Source organism: Camarhynchus parvulus, chromosome 2 (assembly GCF_901933205.1).
Source record: "Camarhynchus parvulus chromosome 2, STF_HiC, whole genome shotgun sequence".
NCBI lineage: Eukaryota > Metazoa > Chordata > Aves > Passeriformes > Thraupidae > Camarhynchus > Camarhynchus parvulus.
The window spans coordinates 7378284-7397947 of NC_044572.1; the positions used below are offsets into that span (position 1 = coordinate 7378284).

Genomic DNA, 19664 nt, shown 5'->3' on the forward strand with positions numbered 1-19664 from the left:
GTTCAATTTCTGCAATATAAATTCAATTTCTACTACATAATGCAAGCCAATAAGACTAGAAACTGCTTTTGTAGAAAACCAGATAATAGCTTCTCTCTAGATTGCTTCTTGGCATAATAACCTTATTTGGTGGCATCTCATCACAAGACTGATGGGGCCATGCCTCTTTGTGGAGAATGGGTAATGGAGCACTGCAACAAGGCCCTGACATAGTTTAATTGGGAATAAAATGCATTTTATGCTAAGTCATAACATACAGGATTGGAAAGTGATTTTCAGTGTAACTCAGTTCCCTCTTTCTTTCCTGTTACTTTTTTTAGCAGGCAAATTAATAATCTGTAACATAGAATTATAATAATTGGAATTCTAGTATAGAACAGGCATGGACATAATTTAAATGAAGCAGAGCTGTATGGTGGCAGCAAGAAGCCTCAACTTTCATGGCCAAGTCACAGTCATAATGAACATGTTTGTGTGAGTTCCTGGAGTCAGCACTATCCTGGTATGGTTCTGTATACCTGTATTAATTATTGATGATATTGAGCTAAACAAATATTGATTTGTCTCTTATCAATATAATTGCCTTTGTAAAGTTTGTATTGCCTCTTGCCCTGATTCCTTTACAGAGGTTGAATAGTGACAGTGCTGACCATGTCCAGTTTTTCCTTTGGAGAGGATGTCTGGGGAGGTTGGAGCAGTCTAACAGCCTCCCAGGCCCACTTGGCCCATGGAGGATCTGAATACTTAGCCCTTGCACTGCTAAATAGCCTGACATCATCTCAGTGTCCTGTGCAGGACCTCAGAAGAGATTTCACAACCCAAGGAGGAAGGTGTTTGCACCAGCTGGTAAGAGATCAGCAGGCAGATGTGTTCCTTAAATCCCACTCTCCCTATGTTCCAGTGATGCACTTAATGCATCACTTTCCCCCATTCAGTGTTAATCCCTAAGCTCTATTCTATCCATGGGAAATACAGCAGAGATCTGTACTGACTTACAAAGGAGACTGCAGTAGGGCCAGGCTTATGTATCACATGGATATTATTTTTTTATCTACATGTGGATAATTCAGTACCCTGTGTTGGATAATTCAGTATCCATAAAGGACCCAAATCACTTTTGAGAATATGAAACCTGTAGTGTTCACTGCAGACAGTGGACCAGCAGCATCCTCCTGCTTCTCCTCAACCGCTGCCAGAGTGCCTAAACCAGCAGCTGCTTGAGCCATGCTGTTGGATCTAGAGGATCTTTATCCCAAAGCTGTGGGGAAGCTGCAACAAAAGCAAATGAGAGTGATTTTCTTGGTTCCCAGCCCTTCCTCCCCTCAAGGAGCCCCATTCACACCCCAGGTTCACCTGTGGCCTTGGGGTAGGAGAGGGACCCAAAACACCCACAGTAAAATAAAGCTGGACCAGTACCAGCAGGTCATGGTGGAGTGGGTTAAGGAACTGGTTATTTCTGAAAGATGGAGATCATGTTCAGGCCAGGTTTCAAAGGAATGCCACAACCAAAGGTGGTTTTCTGCAGGATAGCCTCAGCAAAGTGCCTACCAGCCCAGGGTGTGAGGGGCAGATGGACAAACAGAACCTTCCCATGCTCTCCTGACACTTCTCCTAACTCTCCCTCCACTGAGAACTGGGAAATCTGGGGACTTGTAGCACCCAAATTAAACATATTCATTCTTCACCTCCCTGATGAGGTGAGAGAGCATCAGTGAGAGCAGAGGCATTTTTTGGATCTAGCCTTGTATATCCCCCTCTGTAACTAGGGGAAAGAGCCTTTTTGAGAATAAACACATTGAAAATTGCAAGAAACATAGCTAGATGTCATGATAATTGGAACAATGACTCAGTTGGGCAGAATCAGATTCCAGGGAAATCTCCTTCCCAGAGAAAATCAATCTGAAGCAAAAATCAAATCAAAATCCTGAAGAAAACAGAATTACAGAAGAGAAAATTCTAGTCCTCCACTTCCCAGAACCTATAAAAGGAACATACCTATTTGACACTCCACTGAAATGGTATTACCTTCTTATCAAACAAACTGAAAGAGAATGAAAAGCCAGTGGTTTTATTTATACAATATACATTTGTTCCTGCTTGGGTTTATTAGATTTTTGTTTTGTTTTGTTTGGTTTTTAATAAAGGGTGAAAGTCCAGCAAGAAAAATCTCTTGAATTTCAATTTTTTGCTGACCATAATAAAAGACTGAATCCTTATAATTCTACTATTTTACTATTTATTTTTTCTATTCAGAGAGACTTCTAAAAAGTCATAATTTCTGACTGCGTGAGTTGACCTAAATCAGGTTGCTACATGTGTTTACCATTTTTTTTTCTGTATCCTAAAGACCTTTGCAGCATAAAAAACTTCCTGTTTAGTCAACAGATTCTTCCCTATTCCATCAAGCTTACTGAGTTCACAGAAATGCTGGACATTGCACTCAAGCTGTCACAGATGACAGCTAAAAACTGCTTAGGTCTAAAACCTAAATTAAAAATAGTTTCAGTATGAAACTTGAAAACTAGCCAAAGGCCAACTACAGTTCACATTTTCTAACTCACTCCACAATTACAATAAGAATAAAAGCTTTGATTAGTCTCTGGAGATCAAAATGGGTTGGACTTTGTCATGCAGAGAACAAGTATCTCAGTAACAACTTAATAGGCTGAAATTAGGATCATCCGCTTGTAGACTCGCAATAAATCTATATCATCATTGTCATCCATCTGGAATTAGCATCTTCAGAAGAAACTAAATAGGTACTGGCAGACATGTGGTTGATCCTTCAACTCAATTTGCTAAATATGTAGATAAAAATATAAATATAGATGTAGGTAGACATGATTGTGCTGTGAATGTCTCTGTTAATGAGTATACATTGATCTGTTTGTCTCAAAAACTTTCTGCAGGAACTGGCATTCTTAAGGCATTTTTAAGCAGACTGGATGGAGAATTAAGAGTCTCAGAGTTATTATGGGATTCCTGTAAATAGCTGGCCTGGGACAACAAGGACCAAGACTATAGCAATTCCTTCTTGAGGAAAGGGATGCAGCATGAAGCTAAATTGTACTGGAGAACCTGAGTCAAGGACAACTGTTGCAAACATACCAGCAGCAGAAAATGCTTCCACTGAGCCTGGTCCTATTCTGGAGACCAGAAAACTCCCTTCCTAAAAGTCCAGTTCCAAATTCCTTCATATTTGTGGTGTCTCTCACCTGAACTCCCTCATATTCTTTTTCCACTAATGAGTGGTTGTGCTGCATGGTATGAGAGAAATACAAAAAAAAAAATATTAACTATAAACAAGGGAAAGAAAAAAGCATAATCTGGATGTAGATTCATTTTTGGGGAGCTTTTTTGGGGTTTGGTTGGGGTTTTTTTTTTGTTTTGTTTTTGGTTTTTTTCAGTGAGCATCACTTTTTTGCATTTCAGCATTTTTTTTTTCAGTGTGGTATTTTTTTTTTGCCAATTTCTAATGCTTCGTTTAGGATCTCTGTTTCCAAGAACTTGGTGAGGCCCTCAGTGTCAAATGGGTGTTTTCATTTATTGCAGTCAATACCTTAGAACAAAAAGTAAGAGTAACAAGAACTTGTGTTGCTGATTGTAACACTAAAGGAATTTATGGCTGAGTCACTCTCAATACTCTTTGTCCATATAACTCAGGTGAGCTCGGCACTCTGCTGATTCAGCTGAGCACTTTCAGCACCTGGATATTGTGAGATCCCATCTGCTCTGGACAAGGCATAGAAATCCTGACCCCTCCTCTGCCTTTTACCATCCCATAGACCCATCCTGAGATGGCCTTACCAGAACTTTGCGTGAGAAGTACCTAAAACCAGACCAAATGACTTTAAAACAACAACTGGAATCTAGTTCTTTTGCAACGAACAAACCTGTACTTGCAGAGATTGCCAGTACTGGATGTTGTTTCTGTGCAACCTTTAATGAAGAAAATAGGAGTTTTATATTTGTAATATCTTAATAGCATGCCCCTTAATTAGTCCTGCACTGATTAATTCTAAATGTAGCAAGTCAGCAAGAGCACTCCAGTGGCTTAATTTATTTGTCAGATTAAGGCTGTATGTATGTTGTTATGGAAGCTCCCATGTGCAGTGCCAGGTCAATGTGTTGGCCTTGAATGTAATGCTTCAGTAGATTTTTTTGTGGTTTTTTTCTGGTTTTTTTTTAATAACTCATCACTAAAAAGATCAACTTAACTTCCCCCTCCCTTCCCTGGACAGACTGTAATTAACACAGACCACAACCCCTAAGAGGTTTTACAGCTTTAAGTACAAAAGCCACAATAGTTTTTTGGTTTAAAAATCTGGTTGGTATTCTTTCAATATTAGTTAGAATTAGGTAGTACCTGCTTGTATTGCAAGCTTGTTCATCTTATTGATGAATTCTTTAGGATGGGGTTCCTATAAAGCATCTGTCCTGATTTCAACTAGGAAAGAGTTAGTTTTCTTTCTTCTAGCAGGTATAGTGTTGTGTTTTGGATTGACCATCTGCTGTATCAACATCATTGCAGTAAAATAACCCAAAAATCCCAAATGAATTTTGGTGATAGAAGCAGACAAACACAGTGGTGTTGGAACCATAACTGGCTTCAACCTCCAACAATCCAACACTCTGTGTGTATATCAAAAGACAGGAAAGGTGATTGTGATTAATTGGGATGAACTGGAAAATGTTGGACCTGACATCACAGCATAGGATAAGGGGTGGATGCTATTCTAGTTTTGGCTGGGATGGAGTTAATTTTCCTCCTAATGGCTGGCACAGTGCGGTATTTTGGGTTCAGTATGAGAATAATGCTGGGAACTGCACTGGGTTTGCATGGCAAGGATTTGGTAGAGGGGACCAGAGACATTGTGTGGTGACCATAACCCTCATTCCCTGTGCCCTTGTGACACTGTGAGGGTGGAGGTAGAGAATTTGGGACTAAAGTTAAACCCAGGAAAAAGGGAGGGGTGGAGGGCAGGTGTTTAAAGATTTAATTTTTATTTCTCATTATTCCATTCTCTTTGATTAGTAACCAGTTAATTTCCCCAGGTCAAGTCTGTTCTGCCCCTGATGGCAACCAGTGAGTGGTGATCTCACTTGTTTTGTATATTCTAGCTACTTTACTTTTATTATTATTTTTATTACTATTATTATTACTATTTCCCTTTCTTCTTCTGTTCTATTAAACTGTATTTTTCTCATCTCACTCTTGCTCACTCTTCCAATTCTTTCTCCCATTATGCTGCTGGGGGAGTGAGAAAGTGGCTGCGTGGTGTTGAGTTGCTGGCTGGGATTTGACTGTGTCATCACCATAGTGCAAATTATCCCTCATTGATCTCTTACATGGAGGTGGAGGGAGAGTCTAGACACATTCTGTGTTTCAAAGTAGCTCCCTGTTAAATATTGATTCATTTAAGTTAACAAGCACCTTCTTGCCAAGTTTTCTCTAAGCTCCTCTGTGATTTTCACTTTTATTTAGAAGTCCACATAGAAAAACTTATTTCTGTAAATGGTTTGATAAAGACATCAGAAACAGCATGCAGGAGGAAAAAAAAAGTAAGAAGAAAAGGCACTTACACCTGCACAGCAATGCATGACTAGTTTTTCTGGTAACTGCTATAGCAATGATTGCTTCATTTGCTGCCCTTGATGCAGGGAGAATCTGTCACCTCAAAAGTTTTCTCCTGCTGTCTATTAATTCTCCTGAATGTATTTGCTGTGGGATATGCCATTTTGTCTTCCCTGGCAACAAAAATTTGTTCCCATGCAACACCACAATAAATACCCCTAGAGAGATAATATTGCCTGCCTTAAAAACCAAAACCAAAAAAAAAAAAAAAAAAAACCCAACAACCCAAAACCTAAAACAAGCAGAAAGTAAGCCATAGCTAAATCATAACAAACGTAGAGGCTGAAATGCCCTTTTAAATAGAATATGTTCTAATGTGTATTTCCAGGATTTGTGCTACCAGGGTACTTTCAGATACAATAGGTTTTGTACATGTCTGATATCCCTAGGCAGGAGGATTTGCAGGCACTATTAACCCAGGCTTAATTTGGGGATTGTGTTGAAAAAAGAAATTTGTGTTATGGAAGGGTACCTAAGACCAGGCACCATCTATAGTTTAATTGCAGCCACATTTTAGGGGGCTCATAGACCTGACCCAATCATCAGGCCTTTACCTGAAGCTGGTTGGGTTGGATGGCCAGGTGTAACCTTCTAACCAGTAGTAACCTTCTAACCTGTTGTAGCTTTCTGACTGTCGGAATCCAGGACATTCCTCTGACTGCCCTGGAGGACCCTGGAAGGGGGCTCAAAGATCTTGACACAGAGTCAAAGACACCTGTGCCTTTGATTTTAGTCCATGGAAACAATTATCAACTTTGTGTGAAGGTGTACCAGCCACAAGTGTTTGAATAGAATGTTAGTGAATTTATCACTGGGTGAAAATGTAGAATTTTGGGGTTTTGGAATGAGGGTTAAGAGGATGGAGGGTCATGTCTGTCTTTCCTCCTTCTTCTTCTTCTTGTCCTCCATCTTCTGCTGTGATGGTGGCACTTTTGGATTGGTTTAGAGTAGAGACAGACATAACATAGGTGATAGGTATTGGAAAATTATTGTAAGTAATGTACACGTAATTTTTAGTATAAAAAGGTAACACTGCCCTGAAGGTGATCAAGGTGCCTCAACCCAACCTGCTGGACAGACCTCAGCATGTCAGAGAAAGAATGTATTTGACAAGAAAAAAATAAACAACCTTGAGAACAAGAGCCAAGGAATCCTGTCTTCTTCTTTGGTCTCGGGGCTGGGAAAAAGAGACTTTCTAACACCCGGGGTTTGACACCAGATCTGACATGTTGTAATTTTCTACTTGTTGTAACTCTCTGCTGACAGATAGGAAGCGCTGGGGTGAGATGGGATTGCAGCTGAAGAGCAGAGAGGGGGGAGGATCCAGGAAAACGGACTTAGGGGAGTCTGAACAAAGGAAGATGAGATGAAGGAGAGCAGGTTCAGAGCCCCATTTAATCTAAATTCAGGCTGTAACTAATATGCTGCTAAATCAGGCTTTAGTAGGAAACTGTGACCTATAAGATGCACAAAGGTGTTTTGTTCAGTGTATAAAAAGTCTTGCTGCCAAAATTTGTGCTTGAAGTCTTCTGAAGCCAGCCCTTCTGGAGCTGCAGAAGGTTTTGTGAGAAATGAGCCAGAAAATGCAAAAATTTTCTGGCTGATGTGAAATTGTTGTCTTTAGCTGCCTTTCAGAGTCCACCTTTGTGATCAAATTTGGCCTCACAATGCAGAGCAGGAGCTGCAGTCCTGCATTAGGGGATTCCTGATCCCATCTTGTGCTGCAGAGCCACCAATCCTGCTCTGCTGTCTGCTTTGTCCAGGTGATAAACAAAACTTGCCCCAAACTGAGCATTCAAGGCTAAACCCTGCTCTCTAGTGCTCTGTTGCTGAAGGGTTAAAGAAAACTTGAAAAATCTTCATGTACAAAATTAGCGTACCTCATTTACTCCCTGTTTTTTGACATGTATCTCTGTGTTTGGGTTGTTTTTTGCAAGAAAGTGCTTGAGAAGTGGTAGGATGGAAGTGAGGGGGACTCCTGGGCCATCATTCCAAACCTTGTGTGACAGTTTGAGAATTTCAGTGCTGTGTTACTTCATGTGTCTGCTACAGAGCTCTCCAGAAATGTGTTTTTAGGCTCTTTGACTTCTTCAGAGCTTGTGGTGGCCATGATGGGAACAGGACTCCAATGTGGAATCCCAGCCCAAGGCTTCAGCCAATGATTTGGGTTGTTCCTGAGTGTTGAAATGAGGAATAATGGATATTCCACCCCAGCTTGCCTCTCACCACCCACATGTATATCAAACCTCCCTGATCAACCCAGCATCACCAGAGAGATACCCCAAAAAGGGAACACAGATTGATTGCTTCTGTGCAGCTCTTACTACTTAATGTCACCTTCATCAGCTTATTTGTGTTTCTGTACAGTGGTTTTCAAACACTGGAGTTTATTTCAGCATCAAATTACTTTTTTTTTTGGCTTGTAAAAGATGGAAGTTTGAACAGTTGGTCTTGGAAGGCAACAGGCAGTCTTTACACAGAGTGAACAGGGGGTTTGTGGTTGTTTCTAACCAATGGGAAGACAGCCAGGCATTAAATATATTTTATGGATGTAGTTAAAAGAGAATATTTTGCAGAAAATTGTATTGTCTTAAAGTTTGGGGTTGAAAAGGTTTTTGAATCACTTAGTTTTTTTAACTTTCTCTTCCTTGTTGAGAACAGGAGAGTAAAGGGAGAGCAAAGACCCTTCAAGCCAGAAGGAACTGCCCAGTCAGAGGTGTGGGGGACTGTGGCATAGGGCACTGCACACTGGAGGGAAATAGGTTTCTCCTCCTTTACCTTGATTTCCACCCCAAGCTGACCAAATAAACAGCTACAAACACAATTCAGAACTCAGAAGCTGCTACACGAACTCTTCAGGAGCCTAATGCAAGTCTTCTTAAAAGCACCTGATTTTAGGGAGTGAAAGCTTACAGCTCAGCACTTTGTGAAAATGAGGAAGATCTTTTGGGCTTGTTGTCCAGTAACTGAAGCGTTCAGAAGAACTGATCTGGTTTCAAGAATCTTGCCTTAAAACATCTTTTTACTGTTCCCTTTCCATCTAAGCAAATGCTTTATTTGCCTTGGGGATACTGCGTGTCTGTGTTGCACATCCTTCATGCTAAGAAGTAGTTCACACAGAACAAAAATGAGAACTAAGCCTGCCTGGGAATTTTCCATCAAAATTGACCATTGAGAAATCCTCAGGAAGGGCAGTGTGGATTTCATCACCTCCTCAAAGAAAAGAACCCAATTATTTTCCTAACCACTGAGGGAAGAGTTTAATATGTTTTGCTGAACAGTTTTAATGTTTTGATTTCAAAATATTACTTTTTATAAAAATTCTTATTTGGTAGGTCCAAATCTCCTTGTCCTTCTCTGATGTCTATGATCCACTGAGGAACTGCAAACCCCATAAAAACCTCACTGGAGTTTTAGTGCTTCTCCAAGAGACAGCTGCTGTTCTGCAGCATGACAGGTGAAGAGCAACTGAGAAATCCAGGGAAATGGACTTGGATTACTGCTCCTATGAGCAACTCTGAGACAGCCATTCCACCTACACTTCATTTCTTTAAATGAGATACTGTGGATCTTAAAATTTTAGTTGTTTTTTAATATGATGTTTTTTAATTTTTATTTCTCTTTTTCAAAGATATGCCAAAGTAAAAGATCTCCCTTCAGTCTTCTCTAAAGAGAAACTTAAGTAGTATCTAGTAAAGATTTTTCTTTGTGATTATTATGGACTTTGTGCATTGTTGGGCAGCTGTCAGAGGTGACCTTAACTTTCAAAACATGTAAGTGGTGACCAGTGCAAGGGTCAGAGATGCTCTTTGAATGTGTCACCCAACTCAGACATGGCCAAAATGTGTCACTGCCTCATGGTCAGCAGGATTATGGCATCACTGCCAAAATCCCTCTCACTCACCTGCAGGTGAGCTTTAGCTAGATAGATGGCCTTCATTTTCAGTGCAGATATACCAATCTTTCATCTGCTTCACGCAGCTTGCTTCTTCTGCAAAGGTGAGATTTGAATGAAATGATTTCTCTTTTATTTATTATATTAAAAGGGCTCATGTAGCCTTAATCTAGCCTGAAGAACATTTGATGGCAGGGTTTATTGGATGATTTTTCTTATGTTTATAATCTATATAAATTATGCAATATTTTTGTAACATGTCATGTATCATGATGTGATTTAATATCCCATATATATTCTGGTGCCTGAAAGTAATGTGGAGAGATGTCTTTGAAAGGCCATTAAGTATAAATAAATTAGAGTGAGAGCTAGAGTGGTGCTGATGAATAACATTCCTTGATAAGGAGACCTCGTAGACTAAATGGAATGAGTAAATTATTACTTAATAATGCCATGCTTAAAACTTTCCTAATAGTTACAGCATTCACCTGGGAGTGTTCATGCATCTGGCCAGAGAACTGCTTATCCAGCAGCTGCATAGCATAAAATAAAATGCAATTCCAGAAGCAGGAACAAACCCCAGAAATACTAAAAAGAGAAAAGCCCAAAGAACCCAAACTGTAGATGTTCACCCTGGCCATGTGTTCTCTGGCCTTGTAAGCCCAAATTTCTCCACTGGATAAGTTCAAAACTTTTAAGGGATGCAGGTTTAGTACCTCAGCTGGGGCTTTCTGGTACTCAGTGAATTTAGAGCCTGTGTGGCCTACAAAGTATAAAGGTGAGGTCGGCTGTTTTCTAACTAACTTGGGTGTTTTGCCTCCACTAAATTCCCTTATCAAATCTAGCAGGTTGTCTGTGCCCCAAGGGTGTTAGAGCAGCTGCTTGAAGAGCAGCTGGAAGAAAATGTGGGTGATCCAGGGAGCTGAAAGGACTCAGTGGATCAGCAGCTGAGCCAAAAGCAAAGCTTGGAGCCCACATTCCATGCTTGTGCTCAAGTGTTTGAGAAACCACTTGCTCATGAATTAGGGCAGTGGGATGAGATAGGCAGGCAGGGAAAGGCAAGAGGAATATTGTGGGAGAGCAGAGGAGTTCAGCATTGTAGAATTAATTGGTTTTTGCTTTTTAAGCTCTCTTTTGCCATCACATCTTAGGGGAAAAACAGGCCCTGTAAAAAAACATTTGGAAACTGAGGAGACTGGATGGACTTGGTTGAGATGAGAGCTGATGTGAGTACACTGAGAGAAACAAGACCAGAAAAGTGTGGAGTTTGTGGTGCTCACACCCGTCTGAGATCCTCACAGGGTCAACTTCTTTCAGGGACAGTTTTCCACCAGTCAGGCCTGCAGGCTGCAGGGGGCTGTGGAGGTGCCATGACCTGGCTTTGAATGCACAGAACCGAAATTGATCCTTCTTGAGGAGTGGATATTGGACCAAGCTGGGCTCTGATCTGGCAGCAGCAGCTTGGGTATTCTCCCTCTCAGTCAGCATAGATATGTCATGATAGGGTCTGCTGAACAAAGATTTCTCTTCATGATCAAGATGTTGGGGCACTCAAAAGGCTTCTTTTTCCCTGCCTGATGACAAATCTGGAAGTCTATAGAGATGTCTCTGTTCTGGGGAGGTTTAATGTTCCCATCAGTGTTACTCTACACTGGCATTTTCCCCATCATTACCTTATCTTTGATTAACCCCCACTGTGGTAGCAATGAAAGGAAAGTGAGACTGGAGCTGCCTCTTTGCAGTTCCTCAGCAGAGCCACAGAGCACAGTGTGGGCAGAACATGTCCAGGGCTGCTGGGGTCATTCCTGCTTTCAGAGTTCTGCTGAGTCCACGCCACTCCCAGAAGCACAGCTGCAGTAGGAGATGCTCTTGTCTGCAGGTATCACTTTGTCATTGTTAGAAGAACATTTGAGAGAGCCCTGTGTGTGCTGGGGCTTTTACCCTTCGTTGCTGTAGGGAGACTGAAAGCTCCTGTGAGCCTGCTCTGTGTTGCTGTCGTGAGAAGAACTGTAACAATCAAACCAAACTCTGCACTAACTCTGTCCACTTGAGTGGATTCAAAAAGCTCAGTCAGGCTCCTGGCTATGACTAAACCATCTAATTATAGCCTTCCTGTGCTGTGCCTTTTGCATTCATTCCTGATCCATCACTGCATTGATTTTTGGAATTGTGTTCTTTAGCACTCCATGGTCTCAATTTTCACATCCTCCTTGCCTCCCATGCTCTCCATTTCTCTGCCCTCACTGCATGTTGACTGCTCATCTTTCTGTTTTCCTTAAACCAGCCTTAAACCACATTTCTCTGCTGAGGTGGAGAGCAAGGTGAACCTTGGTGGTTTCTGCAGCACTTTGAACTCTGTACAAGTGCCAGTTCACATTTCAGTTTCTATGTCCCTGTACTGTGGCTTTGACCTGTTCAAAATGGATGTGCTTTTCTGGTTACATCACAAGTGATGTCCAAAATTACTTAGTGGTGAGGTGTTGGACTAATCTCAGGCAGCTTCCTACTGAAAATATTGGAGAGGGAAATCAGCAGGGTTGTGTCTTTGCCATGTTATTGAGAAAACCCCAAAACCCCTGGAGTTCAGAGAGCAGTGTTACCATGCCCCAGACAGCTCAAATTTAGATCAAAACAGGCTCCTGGGAAGAACTTAAAACATTAAGAAATATTTCAAAGGTCTTCATCTAAATCTAACCTGGAACTTGAAACTAGCTGCATGCAACAGTCTTGGCAGTCCTGTGTTTTTTCTTTGAGTTTTGTGACACTGGATATTTCTTGAAAAGACTCAGCTGTTGGAGTCAGGATAAATATGTAAAACTCTGGATTTCAGTTTTGATTTTCACTTAGCTTTACAGAGTTCATCTGCAAAGTATGAATTTGAAGAACTCAAAAAGTCCTCCACACATAATTAAATTTTATGGCATAACTTTGGCTTTAAAATTTTGTTTTGTTTTTAAGTCTTACGTCATGATTGCATGGATTTCCTTGCATTCATTTTGCATAGCTTTAGCTCAGCTCCGAAGACAGATTACTAAATGTGCCCCAAAAGTATGACTGAGATTCCTTTTTAATACTCTTCTCAGCCAAGCTTATGTATAATCCTTTTCAAAGTGTAAAATGCCAAGGGATGTTTATATGCCACAGCTTATATGACAGTATATTGTTGTTCCTTCACACTTCACTAAGCAGTCTACGAATACTAATCTATAAGTCACTTACTTTTCTCACAGGCACTGGAAAACTGTGCTGTTTGTGGCACTATCTGTTCTTTTCTAGATATATAAGCCACTCCAGTTTAAAAAACTATAGGCTGTAATGATTTCACTGTTGGTTTTCTGCAGAAGTTAGGGGCCTTCACTGAAACAAGGGCCAAAATGAAGGTGGACATTGTGGGCTTGCACAGGTCCTGCCTTAGGGAAGTTGGAAGTAGATAGGCAGATGTGGGATGGGCAAAGAATGATAGTGGTGACTTTTTTTTTCTCCCAGGATCATGTAGAGACACCTTTGCAGAAATTGAAATTTCTCCCAAATTTCAAAGGCTGCATTTCCACCATGCATTCAGTAGCCTCCTTTCAAGAGTTAGTAAACATCAACGTGCTTGCTCACATTTTTGAAAGCAAAATCCTTTTTCTGTGAATGTTCCCTGATTTCTCAGTTGGAAATTGCTCTTTCCTATAAAGAAGGCAGTTTCAGAGCCATAAGGTTTGTTTCGGTTTTAGGTGAGAATAGAGATGCCCATGATGGGACAGGAATTAAGCGGAAAAGTGGCAGAGACCAGGAGACTTTCCTTGTGTCTCTCTTGCCAGGGAATAAGACAAAATGTGCCCTATGGTGAAAATAGACTCCCTGCCTGCTCTGACTGGTCACAGAATGGAGAGGGGCCTTCTGCTCAGAAATGAGGAATGGAGTGGTATCTTCTGCTTTGTTTCAGAACAAAACTGATAAAGCCAGTGGGACAACACTCCCATGATCCATCTGTATAATGCAAAATATTTTTTGTGCAAGAAAGAGAGAAAAGAGTATAGATTTTTCACCTGCTCCATGTAGTGGCCAGAAGGGTTTGCCATGGATTTGAAATCTCTTTAACCAGTTTTTCTTGCCCATCTCTTTTTTTTCCCCCAAATTTCTTCTGCTCACTTGTACAATTGCAAATAATCCAGGGACTTCTGCATGTCTCTGTGCAACAAATCATGTTGAGAGAGTATGATGATGCCAGGCCCCATCAAATATGCAACTCTAAGTCTATAATTGGATTTATTAGCAGGTATTTTCCTTGGGAAGGTATGAAAACCAAAGCACTTGAACGGAGCAGTCAGAGTAGGAAACTTCAGATCTTAATTAGTGTAAAAAAGTGAAAGCCATCATAGAGCTGTAGCAGGGAATAGTGATAAGGTAGGGTTTGGGGCTGAGCATGCTTGATAGAGCAGCCAGGGTGCCAGCACTCACTGAGATTGGTGGGACACTTGTCCCTGAGGGGGACTCATTGGCAGCAGTGAGCTAAGGAGGAGCTGGCACTGCAGGATTCAGGAGCAGAGTGTGGCCATCACAACAGGACAGCTGCCTGAGGAGGAAAGACTGACCCTGACAAGGTGGTTTGTGCCCAGAGGGACTTGTTTGTCTGATAAAACCAGTCCTTAGATGGCCACTCTCATCTCAAAAGCGATGTGCTCTCTGACAGGGAGGGATGTTTGGCCACACAGGGTGGCACTGGGTCCTCTCTGTTGCCTCCTGAGCTGAAACCAGGTGCCTCTAACTAAATTTACCTTTTAACTACACTTTATTCTGCTGTCAGCCTCCATGATGGGCTCCTTACATTTATTTTAGCCACAGGACTAGAAGATGCAGCCATTTAAAAGTGGGCTATTTGCCCTTCAGTAAAGAGGGAGCTGAGCTTCTCTAAAGCAGCACAGGCTCTGGGGCAGGACAAGCAAATATTTCTGTTCTTTCTGCAGCATCCAGAAATGGTTTTATTTATTTCAAGGTTTTAAAGTATGCTGTAGGAACTTAAAAATACTTGAAGCAATCTATTTGGATAGATCAATTCCAAGAAAAAGAAACCCTGATTTGCTAAGATGAAGTGTGGATCCTTTTAGCCTTGGCTGTCCAGATCTTGTTACTCAAACATACAGTACATTGAGTTTTTTGTTTGTTTATTTGTTTTCTTTTGCTAGTCTGAGAACTGAGTTTTGCCATGTTTTTGTTGCAATAAAAGAGGAGGTGGTGTCTGACCTCATGGGCTGAAGTGGAGGGATGGACTGGCAATAGGAAGAATATCCCAATAATAATATCCCAAACATGGATATTTTATGTTTGTTTTTTAAAAAACCCTACAAAGTTAAAGCAGCATTTTTTTTACCAGCAAAGCACAGCTGCTTGTGCAGCTCTTATCTCACCAAAACGAAAAACAACAAAAAAGCCAAAACCTAAACCCTGAACTCTAGCATACCTGGAAAAGGAATTGCTCAAAAAAAGTAAGACACAAATCCTTCAGCTTGGTCATAAGGAAACATCTGCACAGCGTTTCTTTCGCTGTAAAGAGCTGGATTCACTACCCCGACCACCAGCGGGTCAAACCCCAGCTCTGCGGGAACCCGCGGCATCTTTAACGCGATTTCCGCTGCCCACGCCGCGAGTGGGGGATTCAATAAAACGATGCCGAAGGACTGAGCGGGTCCGGGGGCGAGGCCGGGACCCTGGGGAGCGGAGCATCCCGCGGAGCATCCCGCGGAGCCGAGCCGAGCGGAGCCGAGCGGAGCCGAGCGGAGCCGGGGCTCGGCCCTCACCCGCTGCCGCGGCGGCCCCGGAGCGCGGGGGGCGGGCGGAGCCGGGCTCGCCTCGCCTCTGCTTTGGAGGGCGGGGGAGGAAAGCGGGGCTGGGGGGTGCTTCGGGTTTTGTTTTGGAGCCGGCAAGCCGGGAGCGCCGCCAGCGCGCAGACCCCGCGGACGGGGGCAGAGTCGCGGTGCGGGGTGACAATCTCTGTGCGGGGTGACAATCCCGGAGCGGGGTGACAAACCCGGCGCGGGGTGACAATCCCGCTGCGGGCACAGCCCGTCCTGCCCTGCCCGCTGCCATCCCCGTCCTGAAGCTCCTCGGAGAGTCGCGCCCGAAGCCCAACTTTGCAGCTCTCCCGCCGTTCCCAGCATGAACCAGACGGCCGGGGTGAGCAACCACGTCCGCTGCTCCGGCAAGGGCTCCAAGGTAAGAGCGGCCGGGGCTGCGCATCGCGGGCAGCGGGGCTCGCTGGGGCGGCGGGGGTGCCCCGTCCTCGGCTCCCGGTGCCCAAACCTATAGCTGAGAGGGCATTCCCCGCCCCGGGAAGCATCCCTGCGCTACCCGCTAGCCCCCCATCACTTGGCGAAGTTCAGCATCTCTGCCCGGCTCCCGCCGCCGCCCGGGATGTGGAACTGTCTCCCTGCGGGGAGCTGGGCCAGGGATGGCTCTGGATGGCTCCGTCACTCCGGACAGGGGTGACCCCTTCGGGCTGAGACCTGGGTGGGTGCTGGACTGGGCATTCAGGGTGCTGCGGCCTCTCAGCATCAAGTGCTGGAACGGTCAGAACTCGTGCACCTTCTCCAAACGGGATAAAATGCTTTGGAGGTAAGGGTTTGGGGAGTGAGACATGGGACCAGGTACTGCTTTAGCCACTGCTTTAACTTCTTGCCACGGTGTGTTTGCATAGCCAGCATGAAAAAGGAATAACTGAGATAAAACACGTTATTGTGCACTCTGCTGAATTCAGCAGAATTGTAACTGGGCGCATGTACCTGCATTAACATTTTTTTAGGTAGTGATGAACATAGCCCTTATATCTACACAACTACTTTTTGTTCCAGAGTATCAGTGCTGTGAAGTCAGATGCATGTGCCCTCCTACAGACAATTCTGTTGATGTTGTTCTTCTGCAACTCTTTGAAGTGTTTCTCTGTGTTTATGTTTCTCTGTTATGGTGGACACACCACTGTCCCCAAGATTTCATGTGCTTTTTGGGGCTGGTATTTGATAGAGAGATAAGATTCTATAATACCTAATGGGATGCACCTTAAAGAAGTGCAAGACTTACATTCTACCACATATGGTGCTGTGCTAACTTTTTTTTTTTTTTATCTCTTAATACTGATGTCCTGTTCCATCCTCTAGACTTGGTGTTGTGGTGTTGTTTGAGATGCTGGTGCTGCTGCTCACCTGGTTGTACACTTCACATCTAGTTAGTGTAGACCCAACCTTACAAACTCTTAGGCGCACAGATTTACTTCATACCTCCCCTTCTGTGAAGTGTTTCCTCCAGTTGTTCCTCCTTTTTTCGTATTGTATTTTTAGGATGAAACACACTAATCATAAAGGCTATGTGAATATTAAAAGATGCTACATGATGAGGGCTGTGGAAGTAAACAAACAGATTAGATGAGTCTGCTGAAATTATTTTCTTAGCTCCATGACTAATCATATATTTGAAGTTGAACCAGTACCTAAGCTCTTTGCATAATTCAAGGGCCCTAAATTGAATGTCCTCTGGATATTGCCTGAATTTTGAATGTTGGGCCTCCTTCCTTTGCACTTTCTGGTTTTCTTTGAGTTTTGGGTCGAACAGCTAAGGTTATTGCATATCAGTAATAATTTATTGTAGCAAGCTGCTGACCTAATACTTTAATGCAGAAGAAAGAGATGGGGCTCAAATGAGTATATTCTTAGCACATGATAATTGATACATTTTTATTTGCCTTGAAGGCATTTTTGTCTCATTTTCAAATGCTGGATATGTTTTCCATTGGAAATAAATAATTTTTTTTTTCAAGTCATGAGATTGAAATGATTGATGATTTCAGGATTTAATTAAAACACAGAAAGCTCCATGCATGACTGATTTAGTTTCAAGGAAACCTTGCAGAGTTCTGAAATGAGAGTTTATCAAATGGGGCTGAAAAATCAAGTAACTGATCCTTAAGAGGTTTCTGATGGAGTAGACAGGAGGCAGAATAGCCAAGTTATTTTGTGACTCTGACTTCTAAAGCATAGAAATTAGAAATGCTGATGAGAAGTTTCATATCTGTGCTTCATTTGTTTGAGTTTTTTTTCTGAACAACTAACAAACAAACAAAACCTCAATGAAAAATAAAACAACAGAACCACAAACAGGATTTATCTAACTTTCCTAATCTCCTAACTTTTGAACTTGCAGCCAATTTTAACCAAAACTGACAAAATAAGAGTAATCTTGTGTCAGCTTGCTACAAGGGTCATGGAAATCAATTGTTTAATACAGAAGGATTATTTAATACCTGAGTAAAGGAAGAAGCAGAGTGAAATCTGTCCCACCCTGTCCCACATGGCTGTTGCTACAAGAGCATCTGTCCTTTGCCCATCACAGGCTGTGCAAAGATTGGGAGGGAATGGGAGGAAGGAAGGAGAACAGAAGGAAATTCCAGAAGAACTGGAAGTTTATGGAGGCAAAGAGGCAGCTGTGGGTGAGGGCTGAGGTCTTCCCAAGGGGGAGTGTGTTGAGCAAATAATTTGTCATAAATCACTTTGTTGTTGCTGCTGATGAAACAACATGTTAGGGGTTTTTCCCTCCCCCAAAAAAGTTATGTTGTGTCAGCTCAAAAGCCAGCTCAGTGAGGTAAGGTCACTCTTCTTCCTGGCTTCTCCTGAGCTTCCCTCTTGCTGGGCAATGGGCACTTAGACTTCACATTTCTTTTGCAAGATTTACAGCTGTGCTCAGTTGTGGTGAGCAAGAGAGGTAGCTTTTCAAAGGAGGGATACAATTAAAGCCCTTAAGTAGATGGGCTTGATTGCAATTCCAAACTCTAGTAATGCATGCCCACTAAAAGGTGTATATATTTTTAACATTTCTATGTCATGTTTTTCAGCTGTTTCTAACCAAGAGCTAGAAGCTCTAAGCCACTTGTGAGTGCTATTGAAAGACTGATTTATTGTCTAGAGAGAACTATTTTTGAGAAATAGTTTGTGTACATACAGCTTCTAATGCTCTTTTTTCCTGCCTGTGACTAATCCCTTTGCCTTCCCTAAGATAATTTGTGGGAGGAAAGCAAGAGGATTCACCCCAATGCTGTAATGGAAAGCTGTGTCACAGGAAGATTTCTGATGTGTTGGGGTGGCTGGGGTGGTGAGCAGCCCAAGCCTGTACAAAACCCACCCACCTCTCTTGTGTGGGCTAGGAGCAGGTTTTAACTCTGGTAAAGGAAGTGCACTTCACTGCAAACTCATTCACATCCTGCCAGAAGAATTTTGGGGGTCAGTTCCAAGCTGCCACATTTCGACAGATTACTTGAAACAATTAATGAGGGCTAAGTCCTCATGGGGATTGAGGCTTTTTCAACACTACATGTTGCAGCTCCTGGCTTTTGGCTTTTATACAGTGATACAAAACCCCACACCATCCAATACATGACGCAGAAATTGTGTCTTGAATTTAGCTGATTTTCTTAAATTAATATCAAGGAAGACACTGTGAAAAGACATTTGGTTTCATGTCAGGACTCCCAAATTCATCTGTTTTCAGGGAGGAAAAGCTATAGAAATAATTTGGGGTGCTTTCTTTAGAAACAACTATACTTGGGGTCCTTCATCTGAGGACCCTCCTCATCCTCACCCAGTGAGAAAGGAAGTGTCCTGTGGAGCAGGATTTGTGGATCTGGTGTCCTTTTAAGTGTTGAGGATTCAGAGATCCACCAGCTTCCATCCTTCTGGGGACTGTTGCACCCATCAGGAGACAGCAGGAGCCCCATCCTGCTGCACAGCAGGAGTCCTCTCATCTCTCCTTTTGGGGAAGGAGCAGAGCAGAGTTCAGGGCTGTTCTTTGGAGTGGGTAAGATGGAAACTCACAGTGTCTCCTGGGGACAGGGGGATGCACTGTCTCTGGATTTTGGATGAAAATGCCTTTAGCCAAACCATTGGCTGACATGCACGATTTGGAGGGCACCGTCTAAATCCCCAGCTCTGTACAGCAACCTCAGCAGTACCTTAGGACACGTTTGGCACAATCCTGCTGCTATTCAGTCTCTTCTGACTTCTCCCTGAGTGTATTTTTGAACAATGGCAGCTGTTTTAGCTGTTTTGTGCGGAGCTCAGACTTGGATATGGTCAGTGCATGTCTTCTGGATCAGGTCACCCAAACCTG

General features: G+C 42.7%; 1 protein-coding gene across 1 annotated transcript in view; it reads left to right on the top strand.

The window, feature by feature from the left end:
- The first annotated feature begins 15421 nt into the window (after window positions 1-15421).
- The window catches only part of DPP6 (dipeptidyl peptidase like 6), a 562376-nt gene continuing 558133 nt past the window's right edge, over window positions 15422-19664 (top strand). Inside the window, exon 1 of the mRNA XM_030965369.1 lies at window positions 15422-15728. Coding sequence (XP_030821229.1) covers window positions 15672-15728 — 57 coding nt within the window. The 5' untranslated portion in view covers window positions 15422-15671. The remainder of the gene's footprint in view (window positions 15729-19664) is intronic.